A 21,807-nucleotide genomic window follows, 5' to 3' on the forward strand; every position below is an offset into this window, starting at 1 on the left:
GGTCTGTTAGTATACATACCAAAACCTTCAGCTGGTACTACCAATGATGGCAATACATCACGTCGTTTTTTTGAAAAACCAGATTTAGCCGCTGAAATTACTGGAATTGATGAAGAACTTATATTACGATTCTCAGTAATTTTAAGAACAATGTCTAGTGGATACGCAGTAAATCCTGAAGCGTTTGGAATATATACTCGAGAAACAGCAGAATTATACGTCAAATTATATCCATGGTTTTATATGCCACCCAGTGTGCACAAAATTTTAATTCATGGGGCAGATATAATTAAAAACGCTATTCTTCCGATTGGCATGCTGTCCGAAGAAGTACAAGAAGCACGTAATAAAGATTGCAGACGATATAGAGAAGGACATACTCGAAAAATATCTCGAGATAAAACTATGGAGGATTTAATTCATATACTACTTATTTCATCGGATCCAGTAATTTCATCATATAGACATCATCCACCACGAAAATCTGGATATTTAGACGAAGCTGTGTTGAAACTTTTAAAAAAACCAGAATTTAATTTAAATGTTTCGGAAGCTGATACAGAATCGTGCGATAGTTGCGATAGTGAATACTTTAATGAAAGTAACAGTAGTAATTAAGATTTTAATTTTTATTTTATTTGTTAACTGAAAGATTTTTATTATTTTGATTTATTATTTTTAATTTTATTATTTTAGTTTATTTCAGTTTAATACTAAAATAAAATTATTTAGTATTTTAATTTGTTTTTGTTTATTTGTAGTTTTCGATTAATTATTTTTTATTTTGTATTTTATTAAAACTAAGACGTATGAATCGGCCTAACTGGCAATAAATAATTTATCATTGTGACGATTCGACCATTGGTTTTGGTCCGATTAATCGTCAAGACGCACGTTTATAATCTTTGATACTTATATATATAAACATCTCATTTTTTAAATAATTTAAATTAAATTAAATTATTAAATTTATTGCGATTAAAATTATTAATTTAATTTAATTTAAATTATTTAAAAATGAGATGCTTATATATATAAGTATCAAAGATTATAAACGTCTTGACGATTAATCGGACCAAAACCAATGGTCGAATCGTCACGATGATAAATTATTTATTGCCAGTTAGGCCGATTCATACGTCTTAGTTTTATTATCGTACTGGCGAACTACAATTGCATTGTATTTTATTATTTTATAATTTTTTATTATTTTATTATTTGTTTTAATTTGAAAATTATATTGCGATCAATACATGTACTGCTGTTATAATTATAATTTTTTGATATATGTAATTTGCTTAATTTAACACACTGACACACAATGAGAATAGTTTAAAAATGGCAGGCCAAAACGTTTGTTAAGTTTTTACCTAATTAAAGATTACGACTTTGATAAGGAATAGCGCTATGTAGTTAGTGGATGGTTTTTAACGAACACCCTGTATATTAAATGTTATCAAATTAAACTGATATACTTTGTACATGTTTACTTTCTATTTTAGAACACTTGAGAACATTTGTTTAACGATGAAAACAAAATTACTACTTTTGTCCAGCTAGATTGCCGTTTTGGCCCACTGTGCAGCGGCGCGGACCAGCGGCGCGGGTGAGTCATCCCGGTGACTCATCCCGGTGAGTCATCCCGGTGGTATGTCAAGGTCAACCCCCCTTTCCCCCACCCCGCGAAAAATCCGATATTTTTGTGTAACCCGATACCACGCCCCTCCCCCCACCTCTCACCCCCGCGTTATCACCATGTAACCTAATACCCCTGTGTAACCCGATACCCCCCTCTCCCTCACCCCCCGGGGAATCCCGATCTCACCCTCTCTCACCCCCCTTACCCCCCCGCGTAATCCGATACCCCCCTCCTTCACCCCCCGCGTAATCCGATACCCCCCTCCCTCACCCCCCCCTCGGAGCTCCCGGCTTGGAACCCGCCTAGTTTAACTACTAATAACAAAAAAAATTTCATAGTTTCTTAATTAATGGTCTATGTAAGTCGCAACTTTGATGCAATAGACTTTATGTTAATCATCAATATCTTTTTAACTACAATTGACATAACAAATTCCTTTTAAGGGCTGAAAGTCCTAACAAAATTTTGATTACAATAATATAACTTCTCTAACACGTCATGCGGAGTTCTCGGCTTAAAGATCAGTGCGCTCTGATTCTATAACTATTAACAACAATTCGTTATCATTATATTGTCGTTGCGCAACTTTTTTATCATATATTATATCTGCACAACGATAATATAACGATGATAACGAAACTGTATATAGTTATAAGAGTTACAGAAAATAGCGACGCAACTTATCGACTAGTAGCGACTTCGTCCGAAAATAACCCGCTTTATCTTAAGAACGTAGTTACTGCATTGGCCGCTACACGGTATGGCGCTGAAACCAGTGAGAAATGCTGGTCTCGTCTCAACCCGGACCTTTGGCTATTTGTCTATTAATCTGTGTATATACATACATACTTGGTTCAATGTTTTCTGCGTTTTCGCCATTATCTCCAAAATTGTCCATTGGGTCTTCAATGTTACTCACTGTGCTATAGAAATTAAAATTATTTTATTATAAATTATACTAAATATAATACCTTTAACATTTATATAAAATATATAATTCTTACGTTTTCAGCAAGCAAGAATCTCGCATAAATTCCATTGAAACATAATGAGCCCACTTCTTTCCACTATTTTTTCTAGATCCACTGGCGCAAGCTTCCGATCTGATTATTCGTCGATACCTACGTGTCGTGAAAGCTTTTAAATTTTGCTTTTACTTCGTCGGCCGTAATTTTTTCGTTCAAGACATTTGCTACTTCCTGCCACAAATTTTTCGTGTCCTTACGTTTCGTTGTATTAGCAGAAGTTTATAGTTCCAAAGAGTCTCATAACTGGACCTCCAAGAAAAAAAGTTTCTTCATCGTCGTGATTCAGCCTGGCCCTTACGCCTTTATTTGACTTTCTTTGGGGCTTCTTTAATAAAGCATTTTGCACTTCAGATAATACCCTTTCCCGTTTCGACTTAATAGAATCTATAATATAAAATTAAAATACATTATAAATTAAAAAAAATTGTTTTACATTATTATTTCTATACGATTCTCACGGCCGGTTCTACAATTAGTCATATGTCAAAGTCAGATATCAGAACTTAGACGTTGGTCCAATGAGGAAAATTCGTTTTCAAAAGAGAAATTCTCTCATTGGACCATCGGCTGCATTCCGACATTCGACTAATTATATATGTAGAACCAGCCACGCGCGCACGAACCAGCCTATATAAATTATTTTATATTCCTCTCGTACAATCGGGTCGCTACCACTTGTTCTTCATTGTTCGGCATTCTGATTTTCCTGACCATGGTCACTCCATAAATGCACCTAAACATGTACTTCAATATCGTATACACCATGAACATGATTGGCCTACCACTTTGTCACAAATAAATCCTGAAATTGACCCTCCGCCAGACTGTACTACCTCCTTAATACTTAAGGTAAAATCAAGGCTTTTTTAATGTCCTGATATGCCTTCTCTGCGTTCGGTGTCCATTTAAAGAGATCAGTACGTAGCATGTCTCGCAATGGTCAAGTTCTATCGAAAAGATTAAGAATATACGCGTTGTAGTACGTAGTTTTTCCCAAAAAAGAACTGCAATTGCTCCGGGGTTGTTGGCTGAGGTGCATCACGAATGGCTTCAATGTTTTTGTCTGATTTGTGTAAACCATGACCGTCTATTTTGTGTTCCAAGCATTCCAGGGTCGGCGTGACGAAGACGCATTTTGTCCGATTAAGTCGTATGCCATGAGTCCTCAATCGGTCCAGCGTTGCCAAGAGTCTTGATAACAAATTGTCGAACCCATCTGCGGAAATAATTATATCATCGAAAAAATTGATGACACCCGACAGGCCTTCAAGAATAGTTTCCATGTGCTTCTGCCAGATTGCCGGGATGTTAGAGATGCTCCATAAATCGCCCTCGTTGGTCGAACCAGTCGGTGCGTTGGGGTATTTATTGGCGAGGCTCTGGATATTGTACCGGATAATGAGAGAAACTGCTTTTAGTAAACAATACATCTGGGAGTTTATTAGAAATATTACAATACAGATTTACCGAACCTTCTCTAGCAGCGCTCAGACAGAACAAGGGGCGATACCGCCGCATGCGTGCGTTAATATATCAGAAATAAAAGCTAAATGTTTGGTATCCGCAAGTAGCCGGCGCTCCGGCTGCCACCTGCTATGCCATGATTGGCCAACCAATACGCGATAGATTACTAACAGAAAAGTGCGCGAACACCCTCAATACTACCTCTGTTTAAGTACTTTTCATTAATAATAAACAGTTTTTGGTTTAACACTTAAAACTTCTCGCAAAGTTGCAAATTTCTCTTTTGGTAGCGGTTTTGTAAAAATATCAGCTTTTTGGTTCTCTGTAGGTACTGTGACGTTGCGGCCCGCCGCTTCGTGGCAGCGCCCCGCCGCCGTCACAAGGCGCGGAAATTCGCGTCCAGGGACGAGCCGAAGAGGCGACGACGAGATCTCCAGAGGCCCACATTTTATATAATTTCCGCGTTTTAACTATTCTTTTATTTTCATGTATAAATTGTAATGCGCACGGCGCCTCACCCACACCACGGCGAATCTTCGAGGGAGTACCGATAACGAGAGGGGTCCGGGAGGACCAACGTTACTCGCGTGGGTTACTCAGTGCTCGCGGTAGACTCATTGCACTCGTGACTGCGTCCCATCATTGCTCGCGGTAATTCCGTCTTCTTTTTCTTTGGATTCGTTCTAGTATTCCGCGTTCCCTCGCGATGACCCCGTATTTTGCGTTAGTTATAAGGTTCTTTAGTTCATCGAAAGTATCGGCGCCTTCTTGTTGTGCTCGATCAGAAGTCATCTACGTGAGCTTTCGATAACTTGGCGATAGAATTCTCGCGCGACTCTATACGTGGCGTTCACGCACTCCGGGCGTGACACCCCCTTGGTTTGCGATATTTCACGTAAAAATTCACTTCATAGCGACTTTACTATTAGGTGCTACTTCGATTGTTACAAGCTCGGTCGTCTCTTTTGCCGATGTTCCGTACTATTGGCGATCTGAGTTTTCTATTATTACTATTCGTTGCTCGAGAAAAGCACCCTCCGCGCGTTTATATTAATTAGAAGTGAGACTCCGTCACTTTCTAGCGTCCACGTTGCTATCATTTCTGTTCTTTAAATCCGGACGCCCGCGGCAGCTACTATTTACTTGATTTATGTTGTTAATAATCGAAACCGCATGGGCACTCCTTATGATTTTTTTGAGAGTCATTACGCAATAAATGTTACTCATTATTGTTAACGGGTTGAGTTGCTAATTTACGTGTCACCCCGCCGGATATCGCGCCGCCCTTCATCACCCCCGCCTGAGGATTAGGTCGAGCTAGCCGATTCCTCGCACATCCGCACGTTTCGCTTTGCGTCTCGTTTTAGTTTTCTTTTGCGATTTCGCGGACGCGCATTGACGCGTCTGGCGCCCAACGGTCAATTCGTTTCGCGAAGTGTCGGAGGTGCGAGGGAATCGTCGGAGAGGCCTGTCATCTTGCTCTCCCTACTCCTTTTGATCCGGCACACGTCCCGGAGCGGTCTGGGAGCGAAAAAATCGTGACAGTACATAAATTACATTAATTTCCTTATCTTCTACTTTTTCTCTAATGTAATGGTATCGGATATCTATATGTTTCGTTCTCTTGTGGAACTCAGGATATTTAACCAGTCTAATCGTGCTTTGATTACAGGCACACCAAAAAAAAAGTTGGTTGTTCGCTAGAGAAGCATGACCACCATATTTATATGTTTTTGGGATCGCTGAATCCAAATCCGTTGTCCGTTTTACTCCATCACATCAGGTTTTGTCCCTGTACACGCCTTCGCGTTGCGTGTACAAAAAGGAATTAAAAAATGTTTCTTCAGTTTTCCGAAATGTTTTTATCGGTTATTTTATTTCACGAGAGACTCGTGCGCGAAGAAGGTTTGGAATATTCGGATAACAGGGTAATGCAACACGCGGGACTTTGCATAAGATATCACTCTTTATTCACCGTAAACATCGACGTGTATTTATAAAAATACAGGTACCGTTGATTGTGTAATGACAACGCACTTTTAATACTCGACTCGATTAACAAAGACTCTAGTATAGCGTGTGGGCTCAAAAGCCTGGTGATCTGATCGTCGTTCGTGAGACAATGAGACACATCGCCTTCGTTGCGGAGATAATTGGAGTTACGTCGATACAGTTTTCGTACAGGTGCCACTACTAGGACGCTTGCAGCCTGATCGTAGCTTTATATATATTTCACGCTGTGGCGTGAACATTCCGCCCGTCTTGACTGATCGGACGAAATTTTAGGTATCTTGCTAGTCGGCGTACAACGCCGCCCGCCATGTCAATACGGAGGGTACCTGTTAATTTTAATTTACTTTTGATGGTGTACATTTGAAGATGTTGTCGAAGAGATTTCTTAATGCTACATGATACAATATTTACAGATATGTACATGGCCGCCCGCGCTGAGGAACACGGTCAGGGGGTGTTTAGAACTAAACGTTCTCGTTGACTGTTTTGTGTTTTTGTTTGGACTTGTAAAATCTCGAAGCACTTTTTGCGGTGCACTTGGTACCACATAACAACGAATAAATTTGTTATAGAGACTTAATGCTATTGCTATGTTTCTGTGAGTTTCACTTTGCCGCGAGACGGAGGAACCGTGCGGTACCGGATCGTCAGTCGTCGGAGTTTGTTTCGACAGTTTCGTCGCAGTATTGGAAATCTGAGAAACTAGTCGTGTCAAGCCCGTCAGGATGTAGCGGGGTCGTGGGTTCGGTTCTCTGGTCAGAGTCAATTGGGAGTAAACATATTTGAGTAATCGGCCTTTTGAGCTCGCTCGTAGCAGTACGCAGAGTAACCACTCTGACGTTATTGTCTGAACCAGGGTGAACCTCGATGACCCGTCCCAACATCCATTTGATTGGCGGTAAATTGTTGTTCCGAATAAGAACCAAGTTCCCAACTGCGATGTTTTCTTGATGTGATCTCCATTTGTTCCGAGTTTGGAGAGAGTGGAAATATTCACTCATCGTCCACCGTTTCCAAAAGCTCTCAACTTTCTGTTGAATAAATTGCCATCTTGAGAGGCGACTTTTGTTGAAGGTTAATAGGCTCGGTTCGGGTACATTGAGCAATGGGTCTCCAATAAGAAAGTGGCCTGGTGTTAACGCAGAGAATTCGCACGGGTCGGTAAGCAATGGTCCGATTGGTCTGGAATTCAAACAAACCTTGACTTGCGCTGATGTCAACGTGCTGAATTCTTCATACGTCAAAGTGTTAGTACCAAGGACACGTTTCAAATAGTGTTTGGCACATTTGCCTCCTGCTTCCCATAATCCACCAAAGTGTGGAGCTCCGGGTGGCATGAAATGCCAAGTGGTGCGGTCAGTGTCGATGGTATTTTCTGTGTTTACATCAGTAAGTGCTGCTTTGTAGGCAGCTTGCAATTCTTTCTCGGCCCCTTGGAAGGTGGTTCCGTTGTCACTGTAGACGTGCTCTGGAAGACCTCGACGTGCTGTAAAACGACGATACGATGCCAGGAACACGTCGGACGTGTAATCGGATACCAACTCTAGGTGAATTGCGCGGGTAGACATACAAACAAACAGCGTTAAGTACGCTTTGTGTGCCTTGTGTCCACGTCCTTTACTTGTTCTTACAAGATATGGACCAGCGTAGTCAAGTCCGGTATGTAAGAACGCGCGAACATTTGGGTTGACTCGCGCCGCTGAAAGGTTGCCCATTATTTGACTCGGTACCTTAGCTCGTTCGCATGCACATGATACACATTTTCTGATTATATTTTGTACGAACGGTCGATGCCCGATAATCCAGTAATTCTGGCGCACGATGCTAATCGTTAACTGTGGACCTCCGTGAAGACATCTTTGATGTGCGTCTTCGACTATGAGTGTACTCACGCGATGCTTTGACAATATGGCGAGGTGTTTCTCCTCGTACGAGAGATGTGATCGCTCTAAGCGACCGCCCACTCGTAAGGTCCCATGTTCATCAAGAAAAGGCGTCAAATTTTTTAATGGCTTATTTCTCGGCAGAGCGTTTTCCTTTTTTAGTGCTGATATTTCAGTCTGGAATTGTTCACTTTGAATTTCGTTGATCCAAAAGTTTGAGCGTTGCGAATTTCATCACCAGAAAGTCGAAGCTCGGTGGCGCTATTGCGGCGTCTGCAGCGGTTAACGAAGCGAAGGCAGTGTGCTGTAATACGTACTAATTTTCTTCATGTGGAAATATCCGTATACAACTCCCAATGGGAAATTTTATCGACAGTGTTCGCGAAATCGCTGATTAATCCCGGCGATGTAATATTCTGTAAATTATTCTGTAATATAAAATGTAACTCAGAACACAGGCTGAGCCGTCTTTAATATGAGAAGAGATATATACAGTCTGACCTGAGAGTGGTGGGCAGTCTTTCGGAGTTCACTAAGCATAAGAAGTCTTTGTATAAGAAGTCTTTGTGTATCGTTCGTGAGTGGGCGAGGCAGTTATATTAATTGCCCTCTTCGTGATGATTAGCCCGTGAGCCGGTAAGACACGTGGCGGTCGGCACTCGCGCACATGTGAGCCTGAGTCGTCGTGTTGATGTACCCGAGTAGAGCTGGATGAGCGGTCGCTTTACATGTTAATGCAGTATCTCGGCAGCTGTAATCACTGCGGTGGGCACTTCAATGTGTATAGTCACAATCAAAATGCACAGAGCACACATCGTGTGTCTGAACACTGCGCGGCCATTTGTACAATTGCCTCGATCGCGAGGAAGACGTTAGCGATGAGCGCGCCCGTGCTTGCGCAAGCTGCCGCGGTGATGCGGCGTCGACATCCAATCGATGCTGCCATCTGATCAGGCGGCGCAACGGTAACGGAATCTCGAACATTCCGCCCGCCATAAGCAACCTTGTTGATGATTCCTTACTCTTGATCCTTTATTCGGTTGAAATGGGCAATATGGCAAGCTTGGCACTTGGCCGAGTGAGTGTCGTGGTGGCCGTCTTGAGGGTAACCACCCTAGTGAGTCCATCTTTGCCGGGGTGCAAAGCTGTTACTCTGGCGAGTGGCCATTTGCACGGTGGAGAGCGTTCGTCGGTGAGCAGCACGATGGACCCCACCTTGACATTGTTGTTGGGATGATGCCACTTGGATATCGCCTGCTGGCGTTGCAGGTAATGAGCCGACCATTGTGCCCAAAAATGTTGAACACGCTGCTGGATGAGCTGCCATCGAGATAGTCGTGAGGTTGCTAGGTCAATCAGAGGTGGCTCGGGTATGGTAGTGATTAGACCTCCAATGAGCAAATGACCTGGTGTGAGGGCAGAGACGTCTTCAGGGTCGTCACTCAACGGTTCTAAAGGCCGTGAGTTGAGAATGGCCTCGATTTGCGTAAGCAACGTTGTGAGTTCTTCCGTCGTGAGTAGAGTTTCCCCGATAGTCCGTCTCAGATGAAACTTCACCGATTTCACCACCGCCTCCCACTTGCCCCCCATGTGTAGAGCGCTTGGTGGGTTGAACTCTTATCTGGTGCAATCACGTTGTAGAATTTGAGCAATTCGTTGATGTTCTTGGGAACTCTGGATGAACATTTTTTTGAGCGCGGCGTCTGCTCCAATGAATGTTGTTTCGCAGTCCAAATACATGGTCTGAGCAATTCCCCTTCTGGCGGAGAATCTTCGGAAGGCTGCTATGAATCCTTCTGATGAGTAGTCACTGACCACTTCGAGGTGAATTGCGGAAGTGGACAAGCAGACGAACACACACACGGAGAGAAATCGTTAGTAAACTTTACATAGTTGCAAAGTAAAATTTACTAAAACAGTTGTGCCGAACTGGCTAAGCTGTATTTACCAACAGAATTAGGTAAAAATTACCGAACGAATTATATAATTTTTACTTCATTAGTTAAGCTGCAGTAGTTAGGTAAATTCTACTCAACTGTATAAGTAGGATTTACAAATTTTGATACGGTAATATAATATCGAACAATTATAATACTTGCAGATAATAATAATGTTTAAAAAAATTGATTTGTATGTTCATACAAGAATATATTTTAAAAATTAAATATTATTTAGATATAATTATTAAAATAGGTAAATAGATCATTAAAAATTTGTATAACAAAATTAATGGCAATTTTTTTCAAATAAAAATGTATTTAATTCTTATATATGTTATAGTACATGTCTTCTGACTACATAGTAGTTTGATTTTTTTTTAAATTAAAATCGCCTGCGCTGCCAATATTCGCTTTGTATAAAATTATTTATAATGTCTTTCTCTTTATATAGATCTTTCATATAGCTACGTATTTCACTAAACAATCCTGGTAGTTCCAAAAAAGCTTTTAATGTTGCTCTTAATGGTATATATTGTACTGTTGCGTCTACCGAGTTTGGAATAACGCATTGCTTTTTTTGCTCCACCATTGTTTCGCAAATTGGATAGGTTTCTGGTGGAATGTACCAATTACATTCCTCAATGTATTTAAACCTATGGTGTTCCGATGAAAACTGTGTAAACGGATTTTTATAAGATTGCAAAACTTTTTCAACTTCACCAATTACTTGATTATCACATTTATTTTTAAGTTTAGTTTTAATCTGTTGAACAAGGAAAGGAATATAAACATTTTCGCTAAATTTAGTAAAACGTTCAATTATAATTTGAATCACGTTTCTGGGCACTATAGGATTGTTATACAGTGTTAAAACAATCTTAGCAATTTCTTTTTCCAAGTCTAAACAATTAATATTCTGAGAATCCATTTTATAAAAAAATAATTATACAATTAAATGTTAGAGATGGAACAAGAACACGCATACAAATAAACAACATTGCTATATAAAAATGAACGTCTTGCTCAATACATGTTAGACGTGTACCGCAGCTTATAACATTCTTATACATTTTTACAAGAATACTTAAATAAACAAAAATGCAAAGAGCGTATTACACTATTTTCACATTAAGGCTTTAACATCTCTAATTAATGAACCTACACTTATATATAAATTTGTTTTGTCTTTGGTTTCGATTTTATAGACAAACTTTTGCAGAAAAGTCCAAACGTGTTTGCATTCTGGTGGGTAATCTGCGTTCAGTACAAAGTATATTTTGAAACAGCAATTCACTGTTTCTAATGGATCTGACAAAACGTAAACTTGGTTGTTGATAAAAATCCTACAAGTTACAATATTATCGAGATCACCACATATCATGGGATAAGGCTGAATAATCAGATCAAACTTTTTATATTTAGCTTCCTTCGATTCTTGTAGTGGTTCAAATTCCTCGTAAGTCTAAGAAAATAAACATAATTTCAATCAACAAATATTATAAATATAAAAATAAATATTTATTTACATGCATAACAAAATACCTGAATGTGCAATAAGAAGCCGTTTTGAACCTCTTTTCGTGTTGGTCTCCAAGATGGTTTCCCTCTTTTTGTTTTACAACTGATTGATCCTAACATTAATGGAAGAAGCATTAAAGCTACCAATGACGAATGACCTACGGTTACAAATAAAAGGTGTATAAACATTAATAAAAGTATTATTTTATTATAACCTACATAGTTCTAATTTATTTTCAAAATAGTGATTGTCACTCACCATTGTCAAGGAACTTTGAGTTTTCCAAAAGATAATTTTTAACTTCGCGATTTTTCTTATCATTTTTAGCCAAAGTTATGATACATTCAGCAATTTTTGGCCATTTCTCAATAAACTTATCTCTTTCTTCTGGATATATTCTATTGAAATCTGATTGCAACTGAAAAGTATAATATTAAATATAATTTAGATAGATAGATGAAGTTATTTTCGTCAGATACAAAAAATATAGATAATTATATAATTAGAAAAGGGGTCGAGTCAGGGTGTAGCTTGGACGTGGTGGACGGCCCAAGGAGAGAGGAGAGAGAAGGGAGAGAGAGAGACCGGAGGAGGCGGATTGGATGGAGAGGGCATAGAGGAAGATGAGGAAATGAAGGAGACGGGAAAATCGAAGCAGGAGGAGAGAAACGGAAGATGAAAAGGGCTGAGTGATATAGAGGTTAGGAGAGAGGCTGATGGAGCGAGAGGGGGAAGACGAGCGGGGGCAGCAGCACTGACGCGAGATCACGCGGCGCTCGCGCAGGCGCGCCGGTGGTGATGAGCGCGGAGCGAAATGGTGTGCTGACGGAAGAGAGGTTGGCAAGGGGAGCGGTGAGGATAGAGGACGCGGTAGGAGGAGGAAAGTAGATACGGCGGCGCGGGACATCAACGGGCGAGAGGTTGTGTGGGGAAAGCGGAGAGGCTAGAGGGCGTAGCAAGAGGAAGAAAGTTGAGACAGCGGCGCTGGATAGTAGCTGAAAAGGGTTGGTACGATTGAGAGGAGAGGCAGGGAACCGAGAAAAGTTGGACGCACTGGCAGAGGTTTGAAAGGAGGCAGAAGCGTAAAGGAAGAAAGTATACAGAAGGTAAACGGAAAAGGTTTAAGGGAAATGCGAAGGAGAAAAACCGTCGAGGAGCGGACTGAGAACTGTAAGTAGAGGAGGAACAAGAGGGGCGAGGGAGAGAAGGGCGGGATTGAAGGAACGGAGGTAGCAGCTCAGGTTACACGACGAGGGAGCTGAGCGAGTTGGTAGCAGGGAGTATCGATCGGGCGATCGATTGACCTGTCGAGACAGAGGGTTTGGCGATGGTGGCGCGGCAGGTGCGGAACAGAGCAGGGAGTCGGCTCGACAGATCGATGGATCGAACGATTGAAGGGGCCGGACAGATAGATAGGTGATGGAAGGAGAAGGAAAGAAGGCGACGTAGAAGTGGAACGAGGAAGGGGAGGAAATGACGAGCGTGCGTGAGCTGGACCTTGGTTGGCAAAAAGAAGGAAGGGGAGTGGGAAGGGTGAAGATGGACGAGTATAAAGCGGTGGAGGCGAGGGTATGGATACGGACGAGGACGAGGGCCATAGGAAAAAAAAAGAGTAAGAGGGAGGTAGGATGAAAAGGAGAAAGGGTCTGGGAAAGGAAAGGGGAGGGAGGGAGAGAGGTTTTGATAGTGGAGATGGAGGATGAGAGGGAAAGGGCAGAGTTGCTGGGAAGATTTGGAGAGGTTAGGCAGAGGTGGGGGATTGGGGTGGACGAGGATCTTTCGAGGGAAGAGAGGAGGGCAAGGTGGAGGATGCTGGAGAAGGCGAAGGAAGAGAGAGACAAGGGAAAAAGAACGAAGGGGAAAAACAGGAGACTGTGGGTGGATGGAAGGGAGATAGAATAGAAGGAGGAGGAGGGAAAATGGGAGAAGGTATAAATGGGAAAGGATAACGTTGATGGCTAGGCGCGGGAATGAGGAGGAGAAGGGGAGGGTGCTAGAGGAAAGAAGGAAAGCGAGAAATAGTCTAAGGGTAAAGATAGCTGAGGACAGATAGGTGGAGGCGAGGATAAGAGAGAGAGAGGGAGGGGAAGTTAGAATAGGAGAGAGAGTGGAGGAGAGGAAGAGAGCAGGAGTGAGAGGAGGTAGGAGGTGGAGGAGAGCACGAGAGAGACGGAGGAGAAACTCCACAGGAGCGGGGAAGAGGATCAACAGACCCAGGGCAGGAGACAGACAAGAAGGAAGAGCTGAGACAGGAAGAGGTGGAGGGAGACGAACGAAAACGTGAAGGAAGAGGAGAGGGCTAAGGGAAGGGAAAAAATTTATTGTGAGGTCGCACTAAGAGATTATATGTAAAGGGTTGGGAACGTCCCTCCAAAACGCCTTGCAACCCTGAGGGGAGTCAATAAATATATCTATCTATATAATTAGAAAAGGTTGATTATTAAACGGTAAACATTTTAAAGTTCTCATAAAATTTAAAAATAGATTAAATGATAAAATATTAAAATTGTGAAGAGGTTAAAAAAATTGAATCTCGTGTATTATAGGGGCGCGTGCTGCGGCCCGTAGCTCGTCTCGCTCTGAAGTTCTTATACTTACCATTTGGACACTGCCGTGCCCCTTGATGTAAAGAAAGCAATAAAGTAGATATATTTTATTGAATATAAATTAACGTACCAAAATGTATCCCAAGTTCCACTGCTTTAGAAGATTTTTCACGAAGTCATCTGCCATGCCGGCGAGAAAGAGCGAAAAAGAGAGGAAGAAAAAGAACTCGCTCGATGCACCGTTGCGTTCATCGACGCGTCTCGCAAACGGACGATCAGGTAGTAGACGGGGGAGGGAAGGAGGGCCGCGGAAGCACTCTCGACACTAGTCACACGCCCCAGATAAGGGGGAAGGTAAAGAAGTAAATAAAGCACAACACACCAAAGTATGCGGTGTGTCGCTCGTTTTTAAATCACCGCCGCGGCGCCGGTGCGGAGAGGAAAGAGTCACGCGCGAGACACGCGCAAACACGCGTGAAATCGCGCCGCGCCGAAACGTATAGCCTCATCACCGCGATCTGCTCTCTCCCAACGCGCGCGCAAGCTCTCGTGGGCTCGCGACTCGCGACCCACCAACGGACACAGCTTTCTGAAACAACGCGCGGTCGCACTTATTCGCGACGGGCATCCGCACCACAGAACATATAATCGCACTCACTGACAACACCAAAGACGGAAGCCATTATGGGACCACGTATCACGTCATTCACGTCGACAAAAGAGAGTAGCGTTTCGCGGCGCGCGGGCGGCGGCGGTCGCGCGGATCGCGCCTAATGTTATGACGCTAACATCGCGCGGTTGCGTGAAGATTAGCTTAACTTGCTAGGTAAATTTTACTCAACAGTAGTCCGGCGATTTTTACTTAATGTATTTGGTAAATTTTGCTTTACTTGTTAGTTACATTTTACTCAACTCAAACTGGCAAAATTTGCTTAGCGAACTTAAGTAAAATTTACTAACAATTTCTCTCCCTGCAGATCCATCCCTTGTATGTTTTCGCACCTCGTCCTTTCCATGCTTTGATGGTGAGCGGTCCGGCATAGTCAACTCCTGTATGAGTAAACGGACGTGACGGTGTAACCCGAAAGAGAGGTTGTTGGCCCATCAGTTGATGAGCACGGATCCTCCTCTGCCGAGCACACACGACACACCGTAAAATATGAGACTTCACCGGAGCCCGTCCGCCGATGATACAGTATTTTTGCCTGACATGAACCAATGTCAGCTGTGTTCCTCCATGCAAGGTACGCAGATGGGCGTGTGCAATGATCAGAGTCGAGAACCGTGATTGGCGAGGCAAAATTGCCTGATGCTTGTTGTCTTGAGCTAGTGCTGATTGGTTGAGGCGGCCGCCAACTCGGATGATCCCTTGAGCGTCTATACACGCAGTCAATCGACTGAATGCGTGAGCAGTTGGGAGTCTCGAGTTGGCCGTGAGCATCTTGATCTCGTGCGTGAAGTATGCCGCTTGAGTAGCCTTAATCCAGAACAATCTGGCCTTCTCCAAAGCTGAGTGCAAGTCCAGTGGCTTGCATCGGCCCTTTCCCAGAAGCGATATGAATCTGAAATAAAGAGCTGTTATTTTCAATAATTTATTGAGAGTTGAGTACCTATATATCAGGCCCCAGTGATAATCCGGTTGAGATGCGGCCGCATGTAGCGCAATGCCTGGACGAGCCTCATGTGCGCTCAACTCGTCCAAAAGCGCGGGTTGTAATGGCCATGCTTCAGGGGTGAGTATCCACGGTGGTCCCGTCCACCATAATGAGTGGCTTTGGAGTTGAGCAGTACTTAATCCTCGTGAAGCGCAGTCGGCTGGGTTGGACGTACCAGGTACGTATTTCCAATGTGCGTTCGCAGTGAGCTCTTGAATTTGAGACACTCGATTTTTTACGAAATCCTTCCAGCGCAATGCATGAGATTTGATCCACGTGAGTGTCACAACAGAGTCCGTCCACAGGTGAGTTGCTGTGACGTTCAACTTCAAGGTGGCTTGAACGTATTGCATGAGTCTTAAGAGCAGCAGTGCTGCGGTGAGTTCAAGTCTCGGGATGGTGAGCCGCTTGAGCGGTGCTACCTTGGTTTTGGAGCACACCAATGAGATCGTGGCGCCATTAGAGCCGTGGACGGTGATAAATACGACTACAGCCATTGCTAGTTGAGAAGCATCAGAAAAGCCGTGAAATTCCATTGACGATGTACTCCATGTGTTATACCACCGAGGTATTGAGATCTTGCGCAAGCTGGTGAGTTCCTTTCTGATGATGAGCCACCGTGATGAGAGCTGGGATGGCAGTGGTTCATCCCATTGGAGCTTATGAAGCCAAAGCTCCTGCAAGAGCATCTTCGCCTTGATCACGACTGGTGATGCAAAGCCTAGTGGATCGAATATCTGAGCCACTTCAGATAAAACGAGGCGTTTGGTGAAATGATCGGTATGCGACGAGATCCTTGTTGAGAATGCAAATGAATCTTCTTGAGGAAGCCATTGTAATCCGAGTATTTTGGTTACGCAATCGTCAAATGTGATTTGTGAGCCCTGGTCTTTCTCTGAGCTGCTTGAACCGCAGTGAGCACGTCTGGATGAGTCGCGTGCCACTTGGCCAATGGAAAGCCGCCCCCCATGCACAAGTTCTTCAATGGCAATGCAATTTGAATTAGCTGTTGGCTACATGTGATTTGGTACTTTTTGACGCTTCAACTAAACTGTCCTGTTTTGGAAGCTCTGGGATACGTGGCCACGTTTCTTTGCTGTGCTTTAGCCACGATGGACCTTGCCACCACAATGGATGGGTGCATAGTTCCGTAGCGGTTAGACCGCGTGATGCACAATCTGTAGAGTTTTACGCAGTGGGCACGTGTCTCCATGAAACGTCTTGTAATTGCTGTTGAATTGCAGAAACACGATTAGCTACGAATGTGGGCCAATTTGATGGGTGTTGTTTCAACCATGCGAGAACAACGCTGGAATCAGTCCAGGCGTAAATGGTACAGCTAAGTAGTTTCATTGATTTTTGTACGAATTCAATGAGTTTTGCGAGGAGTACAGCAGCGCACAGTTCAAGTCGTGGTACACTGACCGTTTTAATCGGAGCGACCTTGGACTTGGCGGCTAACAAGCTGACATGGTACTCGTTTTCGTTATCAATAGTGCGTAAATAGATCACGGCAGCGTACGCTTGAGTTAATGCGTCGGCAAAACCGTGAATTTCGCATTTGGTGGCTCTTGTTATCAAGTGGTTCCACCGCGGAACGGAAATTGCTTGCAACTCAAGAAGTCGTCGACAATAGTCATCCCATTTCTCGGACAACTCCGTAGGGAGTTCGTCATCCCATTCGACCCGTGTAATCCAAAGTTCTTGCATTGAGATTTTGGCGATGACTATGACAGGAGATAGCTATCCAAGCGGATCGAATAACTGAGCTGTTATCGACAGCACTGATCTTTTCGTATTTTTTGCGTGCTTAGGCGCTGTTGCGTTGAAACAGAAAGAGTCCGAATCTGTTACCCAACGGGCGATACAGCCTGAAAGTATCGATACATCGTATCGATATGTATCATAAATAAAAGTATCGATACACAAAAAATATCGAACGTCTTGTATCGATATCATCAATATCGAAACATACATAATTAGATATTGGATTAGTTCGCTGTTTGCAAAAATTTTTGGCATCCAATTTCTTACTTTTGACGTAAAATAAGGTATAAAATGAAAGGTATTTTGCGGCATAAAATAGTTACAACGCGAGTATACAAAAACACCTTAAGTACAATTTTTTATTTATAAAATAAATGTTTTGTTCATATATTAAAATGTGTACTTATAATTATATCACATTAGCACTTATAATTATTGTAATTATGATTACATACATTAAACAGAAAAATAATTACTTATTTTTGCACATGAGTGTAATAACAGAAATATCACATATGAAATCTGCTTAGAAAGAAATGAAAATGGAACTTATAAACTATAATAGCAAATGCAATACTTTGATCATTAAATTAACGCAAATTTACCTCTGTATGTATACACTTACGAGACATTTTATTATTAATTGTAAGCAAATCGTAAGAAAATTAAAAAAAAAAAACATTAGTAGAAACTTAATATATAGAATGTATAAAAAAATTAGTCCACTGAAGTGTGCAATTACTGCAAACAGAAAAATAATTACTTATTTTTGCACGTGAGTGTAAAAATTCACTTCTATAATACGTCACAAACGCCTCGTCACCAGTCGCGAAGGATGGCAGGAGCGTTTGTGATGTATTGCAGAATTGATAATTTATAAATGCCAATCGCCAAAATCGAGGGAATGTAAAAATAATAATTGATCTTCGGACATTATTTTACCTGCTTCAGAAAATAACCTTTCGGAAAGAACTGAAGTGGCAATTAGTGATAAATATTTAATTGCTAAGGTTCTTAGAAGCGAATCTCGGGCCATATTCCAATATTTTATGGCATTATCACTCATTTTTAACGGTATATTTTGGCCCAATTAATACTGATCTTTAAGTTATATTCAACTTCTCCAAATTTCACAACATTATTCTATGAAAGCAAACTAGCATCAATGGCTTCTCTACACTCGTCTGATAAAAACTGATTACTGCGCCTAGTGTGTAATTGAGATTAACTAATAACAATGCGGTTTGTTCTACCTCTGCTAGAGGTGGCTCTATTTTTTTGAGCGCCACTGTATATATAAACTATAATATATTTAAAAATTGTAAAATACTTTTTTTTTTAAACTATCAACTAAATATTCTATTTGAATTGACTAAAACAATATTTGAAGAGGAAATAGATACAAAAATAATAGATACTTCCAATACTATGTCAATGAATTATATAAATATTTTTTCAAAATAAATTATTTAAAACTCGATTGAATAATTACAACTTCTCCATACCTTGATATGATTTTTGTTTTGCAAATGCTGAGTCAATTCGAGGTTGTTTGGAGGAAACAATTGGATTTTGTAAAACTGATACCGATCGCGTTTCTGTTTCTGATGATGTAGACCCAGACGGTCCCGGAGATGAGACTGGGTCATCAAGGTCAATGATATCTTTATTGTCTACTTCGGACTAAAATTCAAAGCATACATCAATTAAGGGCGAATAAAAATAAAGAAAAATATAAATATTGTGTTATATAATAATATAAATAACATATATTACTATTTGTCTTTTTGTCTTGACGAATACTGTAGATTTCTCCATCTGAACATCAGGATGACCGATTCATATGGAAATGTAAATTAGTTGTATTTCCAGATGTTTTTACATCTAACTGGCAGATTTTGCATTTAGCAACTGTATCACTTTTTACAAAATAATTCCAAATAGGATTTTTTGGCGGCACTATAAAGAAAAAGAGATAGGATGATTATTATTTAATAATTAATCAAAAATGAAAGAAATAAGGAAATAGAATAAAATAAAGAAAAACTTGCAGGCCTACTTTTAGTACTTTTATAGAAAGTAAGTGCGTTAGTGCGCCGTTAGAAGTTAGAAGTTAGGAAATGGGAACGTGGAATGTGCTCTTTCACCTTAGGACTTTTCTTAGATTTAACTCTGTAAATATTACAAATAAGAAAATTATACATTCAACTCTATAAAACGGATCATAAGAAATAATGAAATCTGAGTGCGTTTTCCAGCAAGTGATATAAGTCGACTCAAATGTTCTATCTTTGTTATTTATTGAATGCTAAGTAAAGAAAGATAGAACGACGTTTGTAATGACTTCAATGACTTGTGTCGCTTGCTAGAAAGTGAACTAGATAAAAGAAATATATAATAATTATTTTTTATCCTTACCTCGATTGTAACTGCAGTCTTTTGTAAGAGAGTTACTGTTACAGTACGTACCTACGTACTTGAACCTTGAACTAGCTCTACAGAATTCTGTTCTTCACTTTACTGGACACTCTAAGACTAGTCTAGACTAATACAAATAAGAAAATTATCCATTCAACTCTATAAAACGGATCAGTAAAGGTGCTTTTTCATGCTGACGCTCGACGCTCAATTTAATTGACCTATCACGTGATCAGTTTTAACGCTCAAATCAAGCGTCGAGCGTCAGCATAAAAAAGCCTTTTATAAAATAATGAAATCTGAGTGCGTTCTCCAGCAAGTGATACAACTCAAATGTCGTTCTATCTCTGTTATTTATTGAATGCTAAGTAAAGAAAGATAGAACGATATTTGTGACAACTTCAATGACTTGTGTCGCTTGCTGGAAAGTGAACTAGATAAAAAAAATATATACCTAGCTTTACAGCAAGCGACACAAGTCGACACAAGTATCGTTTTATCTTTGTTACTTATTACCAAAAAAGAAAGATAAAACGATGCTTGTGTCGATTTGTGTCGTTTGCTGGAAAGCTCCCATAATAATTATTTTTTATCCTTACCTTGATTGTAACTGCAGTCTCTTGTAAGAGAGTTACTGTTACAGTACGCAATACGTACACTACGTACCTACGTACTTGAACCTTGAACTAGCTCTACAAACTCCTGTTCTTCACTTCATTCCTTCATTGGACACTCTAGACACTGAGATAATGTAACGGCAACGGCCATAAAAAAAAACAAAAGATTTAAGGATAGTCAAGGGCCGGCCCACGGGCGCCACCGCCAACTGCCACGGACGGTCAACATAGATCTATCAAAGTTCGATATTCAAGGGTCAAGTATCGATACGTGGAAATATCGAGCGATAAAGTATCGATACAAAAGAGGGGATAATTGGGCATTGAAGTATCGATATTTGAAATATCGATACTGTACCGCCCATCCCTCACCAACCGATCCCTAGAATCTTGATTGATTCTGTTGAAACGAACGCTCGTACCTTTGTCTTCTTTTGGTCTGGTACCGGAATATCTTTGAGAAAAGAAGAGTGACTCGACATCCACTTTCTGAGTGTGAAGCCTCCTCTATCTAACAACTGTTCCAATTCGTGACGTAGCGATTGTGCCGTCAGCTCATCATTGGCTCCGAATAGTACGTCGTCAACATAAAAGTTTTCTCGAACAATTGTAGCTGCATTGGGGAAGTTGACTTCTTCTTTGTCAGCAAGTTGTTGGAGGACCCGCATCGCGAGATATGGTGCTAATGCGGTACCGTATGTGACCGTTACAAGTCTAAACGGCGTTATCGGAGCGTCGGGTGTGACTCGCCATAGGATCTGTTGATAGCGGGTGTCTTCCGGATCGACTGCGATCTGACGATACATCTTTGTTATGTCAGCGGTCAGTGCGTATCGATGCTGCCGCCAACGTAGTATTATGGAGGGTAAGTCCGACTGGAGCTTAGGCCCGACCATTAAGTGGTCGTTCAGTGTTGTACCGTTCGACGTTTTGCTTGATGCATTAAAGACGACGCGTAATTGTGTTGTGCTGCTGTCTTTGAGAACTGGATGGTGAGAAAGGTACACAGCAGAGACGGATTCTGGAGCGTTGAACGTTGTGGGTACCATATGGTTGAGGGAGATATAGTCCGTCATAAAGTTGTTGTATTGCTCGAAAAGGTCAAAGTCGCGTTTATTTACGATCTAATTTCGCGAGCCAGTTTTCGGCAGTTTGTCGTGATGACCCGATAGGGATCGGTGCTGGACTTTTAAATGGTAGTCTAACGCAAAAAATACCATGTGGTAACCTCGTATGTGTCGCGGCAAAGTGAATCTCACACGCTGTTTTCTCTTCGGTAAGAGGGGAAGTTGTCGAAATTTCCTCAAGTTCCCAAAAA

General features: G+C 41.4%; 3 protein-coding genes and 1 long non-coding RNA gene across 4 annotated transcripts; all 4 read right to left on the minus strand.

Annotated features, from left to right (window-relative positions):
• Positions 1-6,791: 6,791 nt before the first annotated feature.
• On the minus strand, positions 6,792-7,712 carry LOC143898908 (uncharacterized). Its single transcript, XM_077408704.1, has one exon. The coding sequence runs from the start codon at positions 7,710-7,712 to the stop codon at positions 6,792-6,794; it is 921 nt and encodes a 306-aa protein (XP_077264830.1).
• A 1,347-nt stretch (positions 7,713-9,059) lies between these two features.
• On the minus strand, positions 9,060-9,617 carry LOC143898909 (uncharacterized). The gene has a single exon (XM_077408705.1). The coding sequence runs from the start codon at positions 9,615-9,617 to the stop codon at positions 9,060-9,062; it is 558 nt and encodes a 185-aa protein (XP_077264831.1).
• A 748-nt stretch (positions 9,618-10,365) lies between these two features.
• LOC143898911 (uncharacterized) lies at positions 10,366-12,153 on the minus strand. Its single transcript, XR_013257327.1, has 3 exons — positions 11,745-12,153; positions 11,510-11,643; positions 10,366-11,429 (listed from the first exon to the last, which is right to left on the minus strand). It is a non-coding gene; the product is annotated as an uncharacterized LOC143898911 (long non-coding RNA).
• A 2,834-nt stretch (positions 12,154-14,987) lies between these two features.
• Positions 14,988-21,538, minus strand: LOC143898910 (uncharacterized). Its single transcript, XM_077408706.1, has 5 exons — positions 20,912-21,538; positions 16,545-16,666; positions 15,643-16,482; positions 15,339-15,594; positions 14,988-15,161 (listed from the first exon to the last, which is right to left on the minus strand). Exons 1-5 carry the CDS (start codon positions 21,536-21,538, stop codon positions 14,988-14,990), a joined length of 2,019 nt encoding a protein of 672 aa, XP_077264832.1.
• Between the last annotated feature and the right edge of the window lie 269 nt (positions 21,539-21,807).

Source organism: Temnothorax americanus, unplaced genomic scaffold (assembly GCF_048541705.1).
Source record: "Temnothorax americanus isolate GAGA-0224 unplaced genomic scaffold, ASM4854170v1 Scaffold248, whole genome shotgun sequence".
NCBI classification, from domain to species: domain Eukaryota; kingdom Metazoa; phylum Arthropoda; class Insecta; order Hymenoptera; family Formicidae; genus Temnothorax; species Temnothorax americanus.

What these genes read in the sequence shown, in the direction of transcription:
- LOC143898908 (XM_077408704.1), bottom strand. Translation starts at nt 7,712, where the DNA reads ATGTCTACCCGCGCAATTCACCTAGAGTTGGTATCCGATTACACGTCC.
- LOC143898909 (XM_077408705.1), bottom strand. Translation starts at nt 9,617, where the DNA reads ATGGGGGGCAAGTGGGAGGCGGTGGTGAAATCGGTGAAGTTTCATCTG.
- LOC143898910 (XM_077408706.1), bottom strand. Translation starts at nt 21,538, where the DNA reads ATGGTACCCACAACGTTCAACGCTCCAGAATCCGTCTCTGCTGTGTAC. An exon ending in AAATCACATTTGACGATTGC is followed by an intron (nt 16,483 to 16,544) that starts GTAACCAAAATA and finishes ATTCTCAACAAG; the next exon opens with GATCTCGTCGCATACCGATC. An exon ending in CACTGGGGCCTGATATATAG is followed by an intron (nt 15,595 to 15,642) that starts GTACTCAACTCT and finishes TCTTTATTTCAG; the next exon opens with ATTCATATCGCTTCTGGGAA.